This window comes from Triturus cristatus, chromosome 2_1 (assembly GCF_964204655.1).
Source record: "Triturus cristatus chromosome 2_1, aTriCri1.1, whole genome shotgun sequence".
Lineage (NCBI taxonomy): Eukaryota > Metazoa > Chordata > Amphibia > Caudata > Salamandridae > Triturus > Triturus cristatus.
Genome location: NC_140581.1, coordinates 230,296,144 through 230,315,849, shown reverse-complemented (window position 1 = coordinate 230,315,849; position 19,706 = coordinate 230,296,144). Strand labels below are relative to the sequence as shown.

Sequence of the window (19,706 nt, the reverse complement as noted above, 5' to 3'; positions counted from 1 at the left end):
CATGTATAGTAGCTATGAGCCGAAAGATCCGCAAAGAAATAGAACGAATACACGAGGAAAGATTAGCAGTAGACGAACCAGAACAAACCGAGGATGAGGAAGAATTAGAACTGCCCACAGGACAGTTAGAAACCATGGCCTATGTAGGTAGAGGAAGATCTTGCAATAATACTAGATGCTTTACTGATCCGATATGTCCGATACGTCCAGATAATAACAGAAAATTCCAAACTCCTATAATAAATACAAGGTCCCCCGAACATTCGTTCCAAGCCGCAGACAAATTACTCCGAGAACGGAGGGGTTATCATATACTCGATTCTATGGACGAACAAGAATTAGCCAGGTCAGCCGTTCACTGGGTTGATAGTCCTGGAAAATATGGTGATGATACACTAGTGCATACGTTTTTGAACCTCGCCCCAGATGAACAGCGTTTAGCTGGTATCTATATGATTCAACAACTCCTTATATTATATAAAAGCCAACACTCCGATCCTGGTCCCTTACCTGATATATTGACTGAATTACTCACGAATAAATGGAGAGGTTCCGGTACTAAGTTAATTAGAGAAATACTAGAATCCAGAAAGCAGTACATCCTTTTTGTATGTCCTGAACATGTCTCACTGCCCATCACGGAAAGAACGACGTATTACATGGATAGACAGAATCCCTTACGCGAAGTGCACCCGATAAAAGGTGATGACAATGAGTTTAAACGTGTGTTTGTATACACACCCATATCCAAAATAGAACTATTAGAAATGAAGAAAGTGGTCCCCAGTCATGATAAAGACCCAGCGGGTTTCCATCGTGAAATTAAAGATATGTTACTCATGGGAGAATATACCTACCCCGACATTATGACAATATTAAAGGTATTAATGCCTGCGGGCATTTACGAAAAACTCAAGGAAAAGGATTGGGAGGTGGGAGACCAGAAGATAGATTGGACAGCATTAGAAAACGAAGAAAAAGCTCGAGGTCCAGGTTCAGGGCTCGGGGACAAGATCAAAGCACTACCAGGTCTACTAGTACAGGTACTGCCACGTTTATTAACTACGAAAAAGGAAGACTGGGGTGCAATCTCAGCCTGTAAACAAAAATCAGATGAAGACACTAGTGATTTCTATTCCAGATTTGAAAAATGTTTTGGTATAAATAGTGGAATAAAAGCCAGTAGCGAGTCGTATCCACATCTGTTTGTGACAAAATTGGTTGAAAATGCCTTGCCCCAAGTTAAGAATAGAGTATTGAAGTTCGAGAGTACCTGGCAAGGTAACACTCCGTCACAAATGTTACAAATGCTACAGTACCATCACAATAGAATTAGAGAAGAACAAGAACATGAACATAGGCGCATGAAGGACACGAAAATGAAAATGCTAGTTTCCCAGACAGTTCCAGCTGACGGTCATAAGAAGGGTATAACACAGTCCAGTGTTTCAACAGGTCCTGTAAAAGGGACATGTAACTATTGTAAACAGCCAGGTCATTATGTACACGATTGTCCAGTCTTAAAACATAATATCGCCATAGGTAACACAAAGGAAAGACCACGGCCACTTAGACAGGATCAGAACCAACAAGGAGCACTACAGCATGCACAGTCCATGCCAGCTCCGCAACAGTCTATGCCAGCTCCACCACCGCAGCCTATTGCTGCCACACAAACAACGACCCGACAGATGTATCAGACCGCACAGTATGACTATCCTGATTATCAACGATACTCATGAAACAGCCTAGAGAGGGAAGTTGGCTTACCCCTTATTGAGGTCCCTGTAGATCAAGAAGGACCTTATGTACACAGTGAACTGTTAGGTCAAGATAGAAAATTCTTACTTGATACAGGGGCAAGCCGAACAACAATAAAACGTAGTGAAGTTCCAGGGGCACCCCTCTCAGGCTCACAGAATATTTCCCTTGGCTTTTCAGGAAAACCTATCATTAACGAAGTAACACAGCCTCTTCCACTTACGATCGGTCCCTTGACACGAACTACAGATTTATTACTTGCTAAATCATGTCCAGAAAACTTGTTAGGCATAAAAACTTTGAAAGCTCTAGGAGCTATTATATGTTGTTCTCCGGAAGGAGTAAGATTGTTTTTACGTGATTTCAAAGGGCACTACGTGTCCCGAGACATGGATCACCGACTACAGACTTTACCCACACATTTATGGGCACAAGGCCCTACAGATGTTGGTTGCATGAACATTACACCATATCGAGTCACACTAAAGGCAGGAGTGGTACTTCCACGAATGCGACAATACAAGTTACCCCCAGATGCTGTAGTGGCTTTACTACAAATCATTGACGAGCTTATTACCCAAGGAGTGGTTGTGGAAACTGACTCCAATGTATGTAATTCACCGATAATTCCGATTCTTAAACGAACCGATCCAACAGCCCCGCCAGTGTATCGATTGGTTATTGATCTGCGCGAATTAAATAAATGCATAGTACCACAATACCCCGTAGTCCCAGACATTTCTTCATTACTGACAGCCATTGATTCCGAAGCGACATTCTTTACTGTAATTGATCTCAAGAATGCCTTCTTCAGCGTCCCAATAGATCCGGAAAGCCAATACTTGTTCGGATTTAGTTTAAATGGACGCAGCTTTAAATTCACACGCGCACCTCAAGGATTTACAGAAAGCCCCAGCATTTATAGCCAAGCACTGAAACGAGAACTCGACAGTATCCACATGCCAGTCAACACTGCCCTGCTTCAATACGTCGATGATCTGCTGATCACCGCTAGAAGCGAACCTGAATGTGAAAAAGCCTCACTGACGGTTTTACAATTTTTGGCCGAAAAGGGGCACAAGGTGTCCCCTTCTAAGCTGCAATTCTGTGTCCAGCGAGTTGTTTACCTTGGTCACTCGCTGTCCAAGGAGGGAAGGCAGCTTACACCAGATCGCATCCAGCTAATTGCTAATATGCCAATACCCAAGACACAAAAGGAGGTGCGGGCTTTCATAGGCCTCACTTCATATTGTAGGCAGTGGATCCCTCAGTATGCATTTCTAGCGAAACCACTCATTCAATTGACAACACAGGAGGCAGCCACATCGACTGTTCTCCCTTGGACTCAGGAACATACACAAGCTTTTGAAAGCCTAAAGAGAGCCTTATGCCAAGCACCTGTTTTAGCAACACCATGTTACAATAAACAGTTTACACTCTTCGTTACAGAACGCGAAGGTACTGCCTTGTCAGTACTCACACAGGAACAAGCAGGATCACACAAACCATGTGCTTATTTTTCTAGTACATTAGATCCCGTAGCTCAGGCTTTGCCTGCGTGCCTGAAATCAGTGGCAGCAACAGCTTTAGCAATCAGACAAAGCGATGCCATAGTATTAGGACATCCATTGACAGTACAAGTACCACATGCAGTAGAGGTTCTCTTGAACTGCACACAAACACAACACTTGACTATAGCACGACTCACTGGTTACGAATTAACATTGTTTCAGCCACATATAGAAATCAGACGTTGTAGTACATTGAATCCTGCCACACTGTTACCTGTAAATGGAACAGACCCACTAGCACATGATTGTATTGAAGTTATCACTATCACGACGAAACCCAGACAAGATTTGACAGACGTCCCATTGTCAGACCCAGACCTGACGTTGTATGTAGATGGTTCATGTATGAGAACAGGTACAGGAGAGCTAGTGGCCGCTTACGCAGTCACAACAGACACTGAAATCATTGAAACAAATTGCATAAATACCTTGTCAGCTCAAGCAGCAGAGCTCATCGCTCTGACACAAGCCTGTATTCAAGCCACAAATAAAAAAGTCAACATATACACTGATTCACGTTATGCATTCGGAGTTGTACATGACTTCGGCGTGCTGTGGCGAGAGAGAGGTTATTTAACTTCTCACGGTGCCCACATTCAGCACGGACCCCTTATTCATGCCTTATTAGATGCAATACATCTACCCACTGCAATATCAATTATGAAATGTAAAGCTCATACGAAAGTTACTGATATCATTTCTCAAGGCAATGATCTAGCTGACAGAACAGCTAAACAGACTGCTCAAACTCAAACATCCGACATGACAAAGACAATAGTCCCGACACCAACACATTGCCTGATGGTTAAGGATCCCGCTCTTGACGTAATCGACATACAGACACATGCTACACCAGACGAAATAAAGAAATGGACTGAATTAGGAGGGATCCAAACGGATCAAGGATGGATGACGAAGGAAAAATCTGTGTGGTTCCTTCCTGATTCAATGGTCCAAGTCGTTATTAACACTGTACATAGTCCAGCACATCTAGGAGAAAAAGCTATGCTAGACAGCATTCAACACATTTGGTTCAACAAACATTTACGAGCAGCAGCTAAACACAAAGTCCGTACCTGTATGATCTGTTGTCAGTTTAACCCAGGTAAAAGCATCCCCGTAGAGCAGGGTGGATTTCAGCCTCCTGATCACCCTTTTGAAGTCCTCCAGATGGATTATATCCAGATGGAACGATGTCGAGGATTCAAATATGTTCTCGTAGTTGTCTGTGCTCTTTCCCGTTGGACAGAGGCATACCCGGTTTCAGATTACACTGCCCCGACTACTGCCAAACAGTTAGTTCGAGAATTCTTCCCACGGTACGGTTTACCACGTGCTGTCTACTCAGATAACGGCCAGCCGTTCTCATCCGAATTAATGAAACACGTTTCACTTTTGTTAGGCTATCAGTGGAAATTTCACTGTGTCCGACACCCCGAGGCAGCAGGTCTCGTGGAACGACATAACCAGACCCTGAAAATTAGATTGTCCAAAATCTGTAGAGAGAAAGGTGTCGACTGGGTAGTAGCCTTACCCGTTGCACTCTTTTACATGAGAATGGTAGCACACTCTCGAACAGGGCTATCCCCTTATGAAGTGATCTTCGGTAGACCACCAAATATGTGGGGGACGCCTATACCACGCAAAATAACTGATATTGACTGTAATATGCTGACAGATTACTTGGCTTCCTTGATGTCTGCACTACAATCTTGTCGTTCACAGGTAGCTGCAGCCTTTCCCGACAACACCGAGGTGAAACCCCATGACGTAATTCCAGGAGACTTGGTGTTAGTGAGGAACTTTGATCGGAAGTCTCAGCTGGATCCTAGGTGGAAATCGCCTCAACTCGTATTGCTAACGACGAGGACAGCCGTGAAGATCGAAGGTCGAAAAGGCTGGATACATTCAAGTCATATAAAGAAATTTCATGGACTACCGTCAGACGTAAACGACACACCTTGCGTGTCTTCCCCGATTGACTCAAAACTTCCTTTGGTTGAACTGAATAACCATGAACAATACAAACTAAAACTTCGGTCTAACAAGTCAGGCAATTTGATTGTTTAAGTCCTCTCCAAGGTGAATCGGTCGAATTCGTCTCTGACATGTATCCCTTAGACCTGTAAAGAGAAAGAAACAGAAGGATAAAGTTGAAACGACATGCGTACTGTAAATCACTGCGTAGTCATTGCACAGTGACGTTATTAATTTTGTTTTTCTTAAGTCTTTTAATAATTACTGCAAGTATATTGTTGCACACATATTATCCTATTTCTAGACATGTTTATAATGTTACTGCTGAACATTCTTTTAGTGAATTACCTCCGCATGAGTTGTCTTATAGATTTGCGCTGCGCAATAACACTTTTATTAGTATGTTACATCATTCCCATCAGGTTAGCAATGCTACAAATTGTTGGATATGTGGTCGACTCCCTCCCTATCAGAACTATAAAGGAATTCTGCCTCTCTTTCCATACCCGTTCACACACAACGGCTCCTGTGGAGCATGGTTTAGTTTAATTAATTCCCTAGATTCGAATTCTGCAGTTTACCAGAATAACTGGGTATGGGGAAATCTGAACTTAGTTTTGCTCAAAGTCTGCTACCCTAACAAGGAGGGACTTCCCAAAAGAACAGGAACTGATCTAGAAAATGAAGTATATGGATTAGGTAATTTTACGCTTAATCTCATGATCCTGAATGTCGAATCCGAAGCTACACCAATTTTGCCCGCCATGTCAGTATTTCCAGTAAAAGGTGAATTATGTGTAAGAAAGAATGGTTCCATACATATGGGCCATAGTAGATGCACCACTGTAATAGAATTTAGTGATCAAGGCAAGTCTACATTTAGAGCTTCCCGCCATTCCTACTTCATATGTGGTCAGACGGCATACATACGTTTGCCACTAGATTGGGATGGTACCTGCTACATCGGATTCCTTTTGCCACCTGTTTTCCTAGCTCCTCCTGATTATCACAGAAACACTCATTTAGTACACAATAGAGAAAGGAGAGATCTCCCAATAGTCGATTACACTGAGACAGCATGGGAAAAATACACAGATTTCAATAAAGGTCTCTTCCCCTATATAGGTACAGTTACCAATAGTAAGCTGATACGTAGATTAACCAGAACCCTTGAAGCAGTAGTGAACGAAACTATTTCCGCCTTAGGCAATTTAACAGAAGAGCAGTCTGCTATGCGGATTGTTGTGCTTCAAAATCGTCTTGTCCTTGACGTCATCCTGGCCGATAGGGGCGGAGCTTGTAGGGTCATCGGATCAAGTTGTTGCATTTTCATACCAGAAAATTCGCCATCTGTATATAAAGCCATAACTCGTCTTCATAAGATTGTAAGCCAGATACACCAGAATCCAGGCACCTGGACTTGGTCCGGTTGGTTTTGGAGTGTATTATCTACCTTTGGATGGAAGGTCCTATCCTTCCTAGGTATTGGCTTCCTCATATTATTCAGTTGCTGTCTATGCCTACAATGTGGACCAGCGATCTGTGGTCTGTGTGCCACATCGTGTATTCCACCACCAAGATTTCATTCATCACGGAAGAAGAAAGAAGAACAAATGATGTTATATGAACAGATCAACGGATTGATGAAGATTGATATCTCTTAACGGGCAAGTAGGGGACAAGGAGGGAATGTGGAAATATGGATTTTTATGATCAGTTATGTCCCCTATCTTGGACCCCAACGGTTTCATGTATAAATCACAAGTACATGTATGTTCCCTCCAGTTCCAGTTATGAAGACGCAAACACATGTGCGTCCACCGTCAACATGTCCTCTTTCAGATCCGCCATGAATGGGCCGGATATTCCATTCCTAAGTATGAAAGGCCACCGGCTTTATATGGTTCACTTATGCCATTTTACAGTCCAGGCAAGTAGGCCCTGATTCTGCCATCAAGCTTTTCCTGCCTTCTGCCTCTGAAAGCTCCAGTCTGAGCTCGCATCTGTATCCATGAACTTTGTCCTATTCCCTGCGCGGCTAACGGTGCCTGACATCAGCCTGTTGCCTGCCAAAAACTGTATTTCACCTTCGAGATTATCTGCTCCGCTCCCTACCCAATGCATTCCTGTCTAGTAGTTTAAGTAAATATTCTTCCAGCTACCGAGCAAAAGGCCCGGCTTCTCTGTCATTATGCAAGTAATTCATAGCCCTGTTACTATGGAAGATTTCTGCCCTCGCAGCTAGTGTAGACACTTAGACGCTTGTACACGCACTAACAGTCAGTATAGTCAGTATAGAATAAGATTCTACTCTAAGAGACCTCTCTTTGGATAACATAGTTCTCTAAACATAGGATGTTAGATATGATTTGGGATTAGGTTGACTTGACCCTCCAGACTTCTGTCGCCACATGTAGAGCTAAATGTCAAGTCCCCTTCACCCCCTAGTTGCACGTCAATCACACGTCATGCTGCTGCGCGCGCATTTCTGCCAAGTATTTCTGCTGACATTGCGAAATTCTTTCATGGAACCACCCTATTATGACATCATACCTGATGACGTTCTTTAGTTACACCCAGTTACACCCACTTTTGCTACGCATGTATGTTTTATCTTTACTATCAATTGTTACGCCTCCTCCATCTGTTTCACTGTAATGCCTATTGTATAAAAATGATTACTTATCAATAAAGTAGCGGTCTTCACTTCCTGAACCTTCGTGGTGATGGAATATGGAGCTCCTCAATTTAAATTGATTCTGGAATAAAGCCCGTTCCGAACCTCTAATACCACGGATTCTGCCTCTTATTTTACTGAGCTATTGTTATAGATTTTCCGCATCAAATTAAGTTCCGGTAATTAAATTATTTACCACACAACAGCAAAAAAAAGAAGGGAGACCCACGCCAATGGTACCAGGTCTATCAGAATCTAAAATTACTTCCTACCTATTTACTGCTGGGAGTACTTTCCTGATTCCTCAGAAATTAAATGTTGCTTTTCTGAAATCTTGGGCCTGACGTCAAAAGCCACGTTGCTACACTGGTATGAATTAATGGATTTCATGAATTCAAACCAGTGTAGCAAATTACTGGAGCTGAACAGAAACCACAGTCTCAACACCCAGGCGTCCCAAACGTAAATTGTAATGTTGTTTATTTACAGTACTTAGAAGTGTAAGAAACTGTCATGAAGCACAGGATAAAAAATATTATTAAACAAGTATGTGTGGCTAATACAAAAGCATTGCAAAGTAATAGTTCAGCCTTTTATTGCCAAGACCTATTTGCTTTGCTAATGCTCGTTTAACTCAAAAATACTTTTCCTTTAAAGATGAGATTTTGAAACAAGATATGTAAAAACTTGAAGATAGTAGCCTTCAAAGGCACGACATAACCTGTTTAGCAGAACAATTATTTCTTCACCTCTATTCCTTGGTTGTCAGGATCGCTAATGGATCTTGAAAAAATAGGCTTTATTGATGCTGAGCAAAGGTGGTCCATTCTGACGGGCTCTGGCTGATTTTATTGTGCGCTAGAACAAATCTGAGTTAAGTATCAAGGCTTGATCACCAGGCAGGAGTCATTCAAGCTCAATCCAAATATACTCTCCCCGCCCCTTCAAGGAGATTAACTACTTGAGCAATATGTAGGCATATGTAACATTGGGAAGTACGAGAGGATTGGTTGAATGACTATACACTGGGTACAAGTGACTTGCTTAGCTGTACAGTCTCCTCTGCTCTGTTTGGGGGTAACCTTGGACCAGCAGCAGAAGAGCATCCTGTATTTTCATGGATATTCACTGGTCACAACATGGGGACACAGCATTATTGCATGAGCCAAGACCCCACTTAGTGTGCCTGTACCTTGGACCAGCAGCAGAAGAGCATCCTGTATTTTCATGGATATTCACTGGTCATAACATGGGGACACAGCATTATTGCATGAGCCAAGACCCCACTTAGTGTGCCACAATCCTTTCAACCCTTTGAAATATGGGAATGGGTTGATCTCCCGCTCTAGGCATAACCGCAGTTGTGTAATATTACTTGTACTGTTGGTGGAGGTCAGAACTCTTTCTAGGCAGTACAGTTAAACGTCCTTGTTAGGCAAAAGCGACCTCTATTACTCGGTGTTCTCAAACCCCTCATAATGACCAGAGTTGGTGTACCTCTACATTTCATCAAAGATTTCTAGCACAGAAAGAAAATCAAAGTAATCTCAGCTGTCTCTTAAATCAGTACTTAACACCTCATATTTTGGCCTCTGGTACTTTTCGCTACACCCTTCCATCAACCTAAAGCTCAAAATCATCTCTCACCCTGACATCCCCTATATCAGAGGACAATACATTTCTTATAGACTTCAACACATTTCTAGAAAGCCATTTGAAGTACTAAACTGCTCCAATTAAAACACAAATGTGAAAACCGAACCCTTCAGCACCCTGGTAGTCCATCAAAACTAATATGTTATCCACATACAGGAGTGAACCTGGAAATAAACAGAACCAACGCCAACCTCACACTAATGAAGTCCCTCCATGTAACACACAGACAACTCATTAAATAAGTTCAAGCTGAATAGTATATCTACAATCAAGCACTTACTCTTCTTTCCCAGATTTCAATACAAGTGCAATGCCATTTCTTCTTAGACAAAGCCTCTTCTCGTAGGATGGTAATCCTTCAAAGCCCTGTCTATCACAAATCCCACCAACATACTCAATTCCCTCAAAGGCACCGCCAATGAACCGGTCTTACCCTCATCCTTCATAAAATCTCTCTCTAAGAAGGCTCTCTCACCATTTTCAAAACCTCTCTCGTTGAAGGCATTTTCCGTGAAGCTCTAAAACAGGCCAAATACTTCCACCGTTGAAGAAACGCATACTAGACCCTAATGGCCTTGTTAACTACGGCCCATCAGTCAACTACTCTTCATCTGCAAGATAATCGGAAAGGCAGTATATGCACAATTTAAAAAACACATCAACTCCATCTATCTCCTGCACAACTTTCAATCAGGCTTTAGATTACGCCACAGCACAACAGGTACCTTACAAATCTTAGATTAAGCCCTCAAGACTACAGATAAAGATGAGCTCTCCCTCCTGATTTACTGCACCTCTTAGCTGCCTTCTAAACTTCCGACAACCCCACTCACATCATAAAGCCCTGAATGAGATTCACAGGAAATGTCCTACACTGGTTCTGCTCCTATCTATTCAGTCAACACTAGTTTGTTCACCTGAGCACAAACATGTCCCTGACAATCCTGATCAATTGTAGAGATCTCCAGGGTTTCACCTTATGGCCCATCATCTACGACACCAAAATACCCCTATACGCTGATGGCACACAACTATATTTAAAGGTCTTCTCTACTCCAGGCTTCCAACACTTCAACCACTGATTGAACTTTACCCAAACTTGGGTGTTCAGCACCTAACTGAAACTGAATTTCTTATGTTTGTCATGTACAACAAGAAATAACCTGTCCAAACCTTGCTCAATGGGATGAATATGGGTGGATCTGAATTTAACCCCAAGTTTGACCCAATGCCAAATCACTCTGATTCGCCCGGGACACCAACCTCCCCCTGAAAGAATACATCACCAAAACACTACGAAGGCCTGGACCACCTCTGTCTACGAAATGAAAGCCATTACACTCAGAAAGCGACTTTAGAACTACCGTTGAAGCTCTAACGATCTCAAATAGGGGTGTGGGCAATGCCCTGCTCCACAGCCTCCCCGACTTTTTACTCATCCACCTTAAGGGTATTCATCATGCTGCAGCATGCTTAATCAAGGGCCGGAAGAATTATGATCACTTCGACCCCACGATAGAACTCCACTAGCTGCCCGTGCTGGTCCACACCATCTTCAAAAGCGGCTGCATCATCTAAAAAGCCGTAATTTGTGTAATTTCGGAATTTTCACTTTATTGCACATTACAGAAGAAACCAGAAATGACGCCTTTATGCCAGTTTGTGTAATAATGTTTCCCTTGCGGTACAAATCTACTGCAAACAAACCGGAACAACAGAATGGAAGAGACTGTTGTTCATGGTGTTTTCATTTAAATGTGTCATTGTGACAAGAATTAACACATGGACATGTTTCACGCTAACGTTCAGCATGAAATGATGGATCTCTAGTCTGCGAAATTATGCGTAATTTCACACAATTGTCCTGAAAATTTGAGTAATTACAGGAAAGCAAATTTATAAAAAGTTCTCACAGATCCTACCTTTATAATCACACACAGACTTTCTTTTTGCCTTTGTCCCTGTTCTGTACGTTGCTGCCTTTTGCAGTATATACGTACCACATACATAGAAATTCAGAAACCAATGCAATCAATTATGCGTTCATTGTTAGGCTGCCTCTTTTTCAAGGAAAACAGGCTCAAGATTTCCATTAATGCCACATAGTACAGCATGGCATGGTCTAACAGCACTCAGCAGATAGTAGGCTACAGTCTATCATTTCTCGACCTCCTTGGCCAAAGGCCAGTATGTGCCAGCACCCAGGATTACTGCAGGTGGTCAGGCTAAGACAGGTGAGGTGCTGTGGATTGATAGAACAAAGGCATGAGAGGGGAGAGGCGAGCAGGGATATACATGTTCTTCACTGCAAATCCTCATCTCCTCCCTCCATTTACTCATTCCTCAATTCAGTGATTCCAGTGTTCACCCAGGCTTACCCAGTGCAATGATGACTGGCCAGTACTCCAGTCAGAGGATACGCAGTGGAACCTGCACTGATAAGAGGTGACAGCCACGCAAAATTAACGGTTAGTGAACAAGCTGGCAGTACGTACAAGTACAATGATGAGCTTATTTAGGTTCAATATGGGTAAATTTAGATAGCAACCACTCAATTATCCCTTCTTTTTAAAAGAATGTATCTGGATTTCTGGGTTACTCCTTTGAGTCAATCATCTGGCATACTCCTTTGATACTAAAATCCTCTTATGCAGCATGTCATTAAAGATGATGTCTGGGGCTACCTCTTCATCATGTACTGGGCAAAAGTTTGATGTACCAATATCTCTGAAACTATGAGGTACCAATGTTTTCAACTACTTTGGGGGGAAAAAACGAATTGAAGCTCTGACAATTACTGAATAATATAGAGTGTATAACACTGGTACAGTAACATTGAATCATATGGGACAAGTGTATACAGGGGAACCTGATATTAGAATAGATTAAACACCCATGCCTTAAGACCGCTGTCTACTTATATATTACATGATGTGGCCCAAACTTTACATAACATGATTATTAAATGTCACTAGAGACTTCTAGGCAAAGGACGGCGGAGGCCGACGTGGATAATTCTCAAAGCTCGTGACAACGACAGGAAAAACTTTACTCTGATTTTAATGAACATATCAGTGGAGGAGTGCATGTCTTAGATGCTTCATATATATTTATTCTCATTATCAATACCCTCATAATGTACCGTTACCTTCAACTTGGGCCTGTAATAACAAGATAACCAACTGACCAGTGGCGGCTGGTAGGGAACGGGGTCGGGGGTGAGGGTTGAAAAAAAACATGTATTTTAAAAAACCACGTACCTCTTCATGGTCGCCGTCATCTCTCCTCCGCTTCTCTTCCTGACTCAGAGTCCCGGGAGCAGGAAGCACACAGGCTCCCCTAAGGCAATCACGAGACTGCTGTCACCAGCATGACTGCAGCATCGTGATTGATCCGAGTGCCGTGGTTCGGTGCCCAGAAAGGCACTGGGAGCTTGTGCATGTTCTCCACCCAGGCTGTGCAATAAGCAGGGTGCAGAACATGCTAAGTGCGCATGACTGTTTGGCCGGACACTGAGAGCAGTGGGGCGATGCTCCTCCGCCTTAGCGGGGAGCCTACCCTGCAAATGACATTATTTAACACACTCTAAAGAAGTCATTCATTCCGGTTAAGCCACTGAGCAGAGCAAAATAATGCGGAATACCCATTTTGTTTTAAAAAAGCAAACAGAATTCCAGCTATACAAATTATTACCGACCTGAAGTTTGATACAGATCACCACCTATATGTCACGAGTGACAATAAAAGCACATTATTTCATTTTGAAATTAGCAAGTAGAATCAGCAGGTAGTTTTGATTAACCACAACCTAATCCATTCATAGTTATAAAGTTTCTCTAAATATACTACATTTCGGTAATTTTCCTGGTCATTTTAAACAGGATTATTGTAATACAACAAGAAATACAAGTATAGGACATGGTAAATGAGTCAGCAAAGATACGCACCTTTAGATTCTGTAATGAACTTAGCCGTGTGTACAAACAGTGCTTAGGGAGGTCCTTTGACACTAAGTAGCTGCCAGTTTCCTCAGGAGTGCCTTTATTCGTCAATTTGGGATCCACGTCAAGGTCCTGGTAACACAAATATATACAAGTCAATAACATAAGCAGAACCTAGTATTTGTTATTTTTTCGTTCCAGGTACAAAAAGAATCATAGATTCTGGCTGTAAAAGTTAGTTAGGCATACCATACATTGTTCTAGCAAATTTCATTCTACAAAAAACAAAAATCAAAGATGCTTTTTTTTTTTTAAATGACCTACTAAAATCGATACCCATTGGTGTAGAAGTGCAGGAGTCACATTGCAAGAAATTATGCTCTTGCATTTTTCCTATTATGCATGCATTATGGGCACCTCATTATTATGCATATCAAGGTGGATATGTGGAAATACATCATCATGATAAAATATAAAAATAAATGAACATCTAAAGGGCACAACCACAGCCTCGAGAGGCACTGTAGTTGTAAGCATCTAATGCATTCTCACAAAGATTTATAGACACAGTCGTAGGCTTCATGTAGATGTAGCACATAAACTGGTACCATTTGGAGGAGTGTCTCTTGGTGAAAATATTAATTTGTTAACAAATTTTAGTGTCTGAAGATAGAGTCTGACAACATAGGATTGCCTTATTTATTTATTTATTTATTTATTTATTTTGTGTATTTTGTAAAGCGCACAGCTGCCCCAACGGGGCGTCCCGGCGCTAGAAACTCAGAAAAACAGAGAGCAAAGGATATAGCAAGCCTGATTTAAGAAGAAAAGAGATGTCTCTTCAGGGATTTACGGAATGCTGATTCAGTTTGGCAGGTGCGTAAGGCAAGCGGAAGCTTGTTCCAACACTGAGTGGCACGCACCTCAAAGGATTTTTCCACCTGCTCGCGCTCGTTTGAATCGTGGGGTGTCCAGGAAGAATAGGGAATTGGAACGTAATGTCCTGGAGTTGACATACGGTTGCAAGGTGTTTTTCAAATGGGCTGACCCATTGCCTTTAGACGCTCGAAAGGCCAGCGTCATGGCTTTGAAAACACATCTTTTGGCAATGGGTAGCCAATGCAGTTTACGGAGGTGAGGGGACATATGGTGTCTAGCGGGGACTTTCTCCACCAGCCGTGCGGCGGCGTTTTGGACCGTCTGAAGTTTATGACAAAGGCCTGCTGTGATACCAAGATAGAGGGCATTGGCGTAGTCAAGATGGGATGTTATCAATGCCTGGATCACCGTCTTACGGCAGTCCGCTGGTAAGTAATTGATAAGCCGTTTAATGGTCCTGATCTTTGCGAAGCAGGAGGCTGCTACAGTTTGTACCTGGGTGTTAAAACTGAGGTGGCTGTCCCAACGCACTCCTAGGTTTCTAACCGAGTCTTTGGGGATGGGGGCTTGGCTTAAATCGACTGGCCACCATAGGCTGGGATCCAGGGGGGATGGGGAGTTGAAGAACAAAATCTCCGTTTTACCTGCATTGAGTCGGGGGGAGTTGGCATCCATCCAATTAGAAATGTATCGAAGGCAGGATTTCAGCGGATCGAAAGCAGAGGCGGAAGGGGTATTGAAAGTGAAGAGTAGCTGAATATCATCGGCATAGGAGGTGGATTTAATCCCAGTCTGGGCGATCAGCTTGGCCAAGGGGGTGAAATAAACATTAAATAGGAGCGGGCTCAGGGAGGAGCCCTGTGGGACTCCCCATTTGAGTGGTCTGGGGAGGGGAGGTGTAGGGAGGGGTGAAAACCTGCTGTGAGCGGTCCGAAAGGTAAGATGAGAACCATTTCAACACAGCGCCACCCACGCCTAAGTCCTCCAGCCTCCCCAGCAGGGTCCTGTGAGAGACGGTGTCAAATGCCGCTGAAAGATCCAGCAGCACTGACACCGCCCTCGACCCCCGGTCAAGCGTCCACCTCACCGAGTCGGCCATTTCAATAAGGGCCGACTCTGTGCTGTGGCCCGACCTGAAGCCATGCTGGGATTCATGGAGGAGCCCATTGGATTCGATGTAATTCACTATCTGGGAGTGCACCAGCTTCTCCAGGACCTTAGCTGGGGCAGGCAGGAGAGAGATAGGCCTGTAGTTGCTGGGAAGGTCCGGATCCAGATTAGGCTTTTTAAGGATGGGAACCAGAGAGGCAAGTTTCCATTTAGCAGGAAAGCTGCCTGTTCTGAGGGAATCATTCCAAATAAGATTCAAGTGGGGATTAAGTAGAGGTGCAAGTTTTTTGTATTGCTTGGCTGGCCAAGGGTCATTTGGGGAGCCTGATTTACACTTAAGTAGTTCAGCCAGGGACTCTGCCTCAGAGACAGCTGCAAATTCGAGGAAGGTGGGCAGCGATGGCGAGAAAATTGTAGGTTCCTCTTCCCGTCCTTCTGTAGTGAAGGTGGGGAAGGAGGAATAAATGGTCTCGATTTTGTCCTCGAAAAATTGTGAGAGTTTATCGCAAAGCGACTGTGAGGCAGGTTGAGTGCGAGTCAACGCGTTAGGGTCTGTAAAAGATCTAACTATATTGAAAATCTCCCTAGCGCCATTGCTGGCGAGTTTGATTCTGGAGGCCAGATAATCCCGTTTATGCTCCTCAATCATTCGTCGATATTCTTTGAGGGCTGTTTTATAGGTGATTTTACTATCCATGTTATAGTTCTGTCTCCAGTGGCGTTCCAGGGATTTACAAGAGGTCTTTTTCTGTCGGAGCTCGTCGGAGTACCAGGGTGCTGAAGGTACAGCCCTGTGAGTTTTGATAGGTTTGAGAGGAGCCAGAGCATCAAGGGCCTGACCGATCCATGCATCCAAGTGGTCAATCTGTAGATCGAGGTCAGATGACTTGCCTGGTTGGGTGTTTTTTAGGTATTCCAGGAGTGATTCAGGGGTGATTCGACTCCAATTTCTGCCAGATATTTTGGGGATGATAGCGGGTCTAATGTGGCAGAGAATGCCAATCTCAAAAGGAATGAGGAAATGGTCCGACCAAATAACCGGGGTAGGAGGGGTCGCCAGAATAGAGGGTAAATTGGAGCAGATCAGATCCAATGTGTGACCCGCTTTGTGCGTGGGTAGGGTTATTATTTGGGCTAGGTTGCAGTCCGCTAACATAGAGATGAAGTCATTGCTATGCGGACAGAATTCGTTGTCGACATGGAGGTTGAAATCACCAAGAGCGGTGAAGTTGGCGTAGCGTGTGCTGAGCTGAATGATATAATCCGCCAGAACCGGTAGGTGAACAGTGTTGGAGTGAGGGGGACGGTAAATAAGAATTCCCGAACAAGAGGAAGACGGGGAGGTTAAAATACTGAAAGGCATACCCTCTATACAATCAATTTGGTCGTATGAGGGGAGGGTAACCATCCATTTGGAGTTATGAATTAAGGCTATACCGCCTCCTGGAGAACCATTGGGCCTGTTGGCACAGATGATACTGTAACCCTCCGGTAAGGCAAGGGTAATAGCAGGGTTGGTGGTGTCGTTCAGCCAGGTTTCGGTTAGAAAGAGCAGATCCCATTTGTTGTCCCGGAGGGACTGCCAAATATCGATGGCATGTTTGCTCAATGATCTACAGTTGATCAACGCAGCTCTAAGGGTCAAGAAGGACTGAGCATCACGTGTGGGGGCGAGGTTCGGAGCATGCGTGGTACTGATAGTATGATCTAAGGCAGAAAGGGAGAAATTGCAGACTGAGCAAGCGACGGCCTGGCTCTGAGCGTCAGAGACGGGACAGGGGCAGGTCACGCAGAGTGGAGGTCTTAGAGACATCAGCTCAGTCCGAGTGTATGTCACGGTGAAATGGCTGATGGATCGTGAAGGGGGACGCGACCTGATCGCGGACGAGCGCAGACGAGCTTGCCTTAAGCGCGCCTTCGGCGCGCAATCGGCGTGCCCGCTGCGCTCGTCCGCTGCGCTTCCGATTCATGCACATTGTTAAGGAAGTGGGGCGGAAGGAGAGGGCGTGGCCTCGGAGTGGGCGTGTCCCGGTCCGAGCGTGGGGAATGGCGGCGGAGAAAGATCGGCGATTTCGCCCTCACCAGCGCTCGTTTGACTGCGAGAGAGGGTGGCTTCACACAGCAGACATGTATCAGGTGGGGTAAGTAGGATTTCTAAAAATGCAAGGTTTAGCTATTTTAAAAACAGTAAAGTGCTCACTCTGGCTAGCTACTCCCGGCTGCGCCTCAGGAGGATTCACAAGTTTAACTGTAGGCTAACGAGCCAACGCGCCTTTAACAATACTTTGCAGGGGGCGTGGCCTCGGAGTGGGCGTGTCCCGGTCCGAGCGTAGGGAATGGCGGCGGAGAAAGATCGGCGATTTCGCCCTCACCAGCGCTCGTTTGACTGCGAGAGAGGGTGGCTTCACACAGCAGACGTGTATCAGGTGGGGTAAGTAGGATTTCTAAAAATGCAAGGTTTAGCTATTTTAAAAACAGTAAAGTGCTCACTCTGGCTAGCTACTCCCGGCTGCGCCTCAGGAGGATTCACAAGTTTAACTGTAGGCTAACGAGCCAACGCGCCTTTAACAATACTTTGCGGGGGGCATGGCCTCGGAGTGGGCGTGTCCCGGTCCGAGCGCGGGGAATGGCGGCGGAGAAAGATCGGCGATTTCGCCCTCACCAGCGCTCGTTTGACTGCGAGAGAGGGTGGCTTCACACAGCAGACATATATCAGGTGGGGTAAGTAGGATTTCTAAAAATGCAATGTTTAGCTATTTTAAAAACAGTAAAGTGCTCACTCTGGCTAGCTACTCCCGGATGCGCCTCAGGAGGATTCACAAGTTTAATCCATTCATAAGATACAAGACAGGGTCTGCAGTGCTTATTTGATGCCATTTTCCGCACATTTGACAAAAGAAGCACACCAATAGTTGAGTCAACGTCCATGGTCTCGCATTAGCGATCTATTACCAACTGGCCCTGCTGCACTACGTGTCAAAGGATTCATAATGGGGAATATTTTAGTTATCTACTATACTTACTGTGCCCAGAAAATCATATAAATATAACTAATTATGAGAAAGTTCATTTTCTGCCTAAGAATATTGGTGGGTGTTTTGTTTTCAAATGACCTTATTACAGTATGATGGCCTTGGATCTCAGGAGGACTATGATACTCCTGCACCTGTACCCTTAAAAAGGCAATGTTTATTAAAAATTAAAGGCCAAGCACTAAGTGGAACCTTTAAGTTGTTTCAGCATAGATGTCAATAACCCAAATCACATGGAGGAGTCTTTGTACTGTACTTTCAATTGCCAAAATGGGTTAACAGATGAACCTGTATGTAGCACGCTAATGTGGAGTCTCGCTAGTGGGAAAATACTGGCAAATATGACATTAGGCTGGAAGATCAATTTGACTTTTGAAATCTACAAAGCTTTCCCACAAAGTTTGTCAAGTCTCAGAAGAAGGACACAACCTAAGCCTTTTCAGTTTCCAAGACCACCTTCATGCAACAGCCTTTCTTTGTGGGCTTCAGTTTTGCTAAAGGCACAGTTGTGTTGACTTGTCTGAAATACATATTTGAGTTATTAAACAATTTGTATCTCAGGGAATAAAGAGTTCCTACACTTTATTTCTATGTATTGAATGAAGGCAGATGTTCAACATTTCCTTGGAACCTAGAAATACATTGATTAGTATCTTGGATTATGGAAGGTAACACATAATTTTGTTTAAAATGTACTTAACATTCTTGACTGCAAGAGGAAAGCAAGTAATTTCATCAAAATTAGTGGAGTCATTGATGCTTTGCTAGGTCTCAAACACACAGCTAATGTCTGGTGATAATCGCTGGGCAAGAAAGTAGCAAGGCTCCCCCTTTTTAAGAAGGAACTTTTACTTAATTTGATTTATTTTTTCTTAAGCAATTAACTACATTCTTCGGACAACAGTGCAAACATTAATGAACATTGATTTTTTAATATGGTTTGATAAATATTCAAAATTGAAAAGGAATATACATTATAATGGGTCACAGCCAACAGTTATACAATTCTATTCATAATACAAGTGATTTAGAAGTATTCCTGACTTATAAATAAAATAGAAACATCATGGAATATTATATCAGCAACATATTTTATTGATGA

At 43.6% G+C, this 19,706-nt stretch overlaps 1 protein-coding gene across 4 annotated transcripts in view; it reads right to left on the bottom strand.

Annotated features, from left to right (window-relative positions):
- The window catches only part of MALT1 (MALT1 paracaspase), a 597,152-nt gene that overhangs the window by 29,174 nt on the left and 548,272 nt on the right, over positions 1-19,706 (bottom strand). For 3 of the 4 annotated variants that reach the window (XM_085630393.1, XM_085630403.1, XM_085630411.1), the window contains one exon: positions 13,590-13,715. In XM_085630393.1, coding sequence (XP_085486519.1) covers positions 13,590-13,715 — 126 coding nt within the window. Of the gene's footprint in view, positions 1-5,335; positions 5,456-13,589; positions 13,716-19,706 lie in introns of those variants that run through there. The other variant, XM_085630418.1, reaches the window with a different exon arrangement.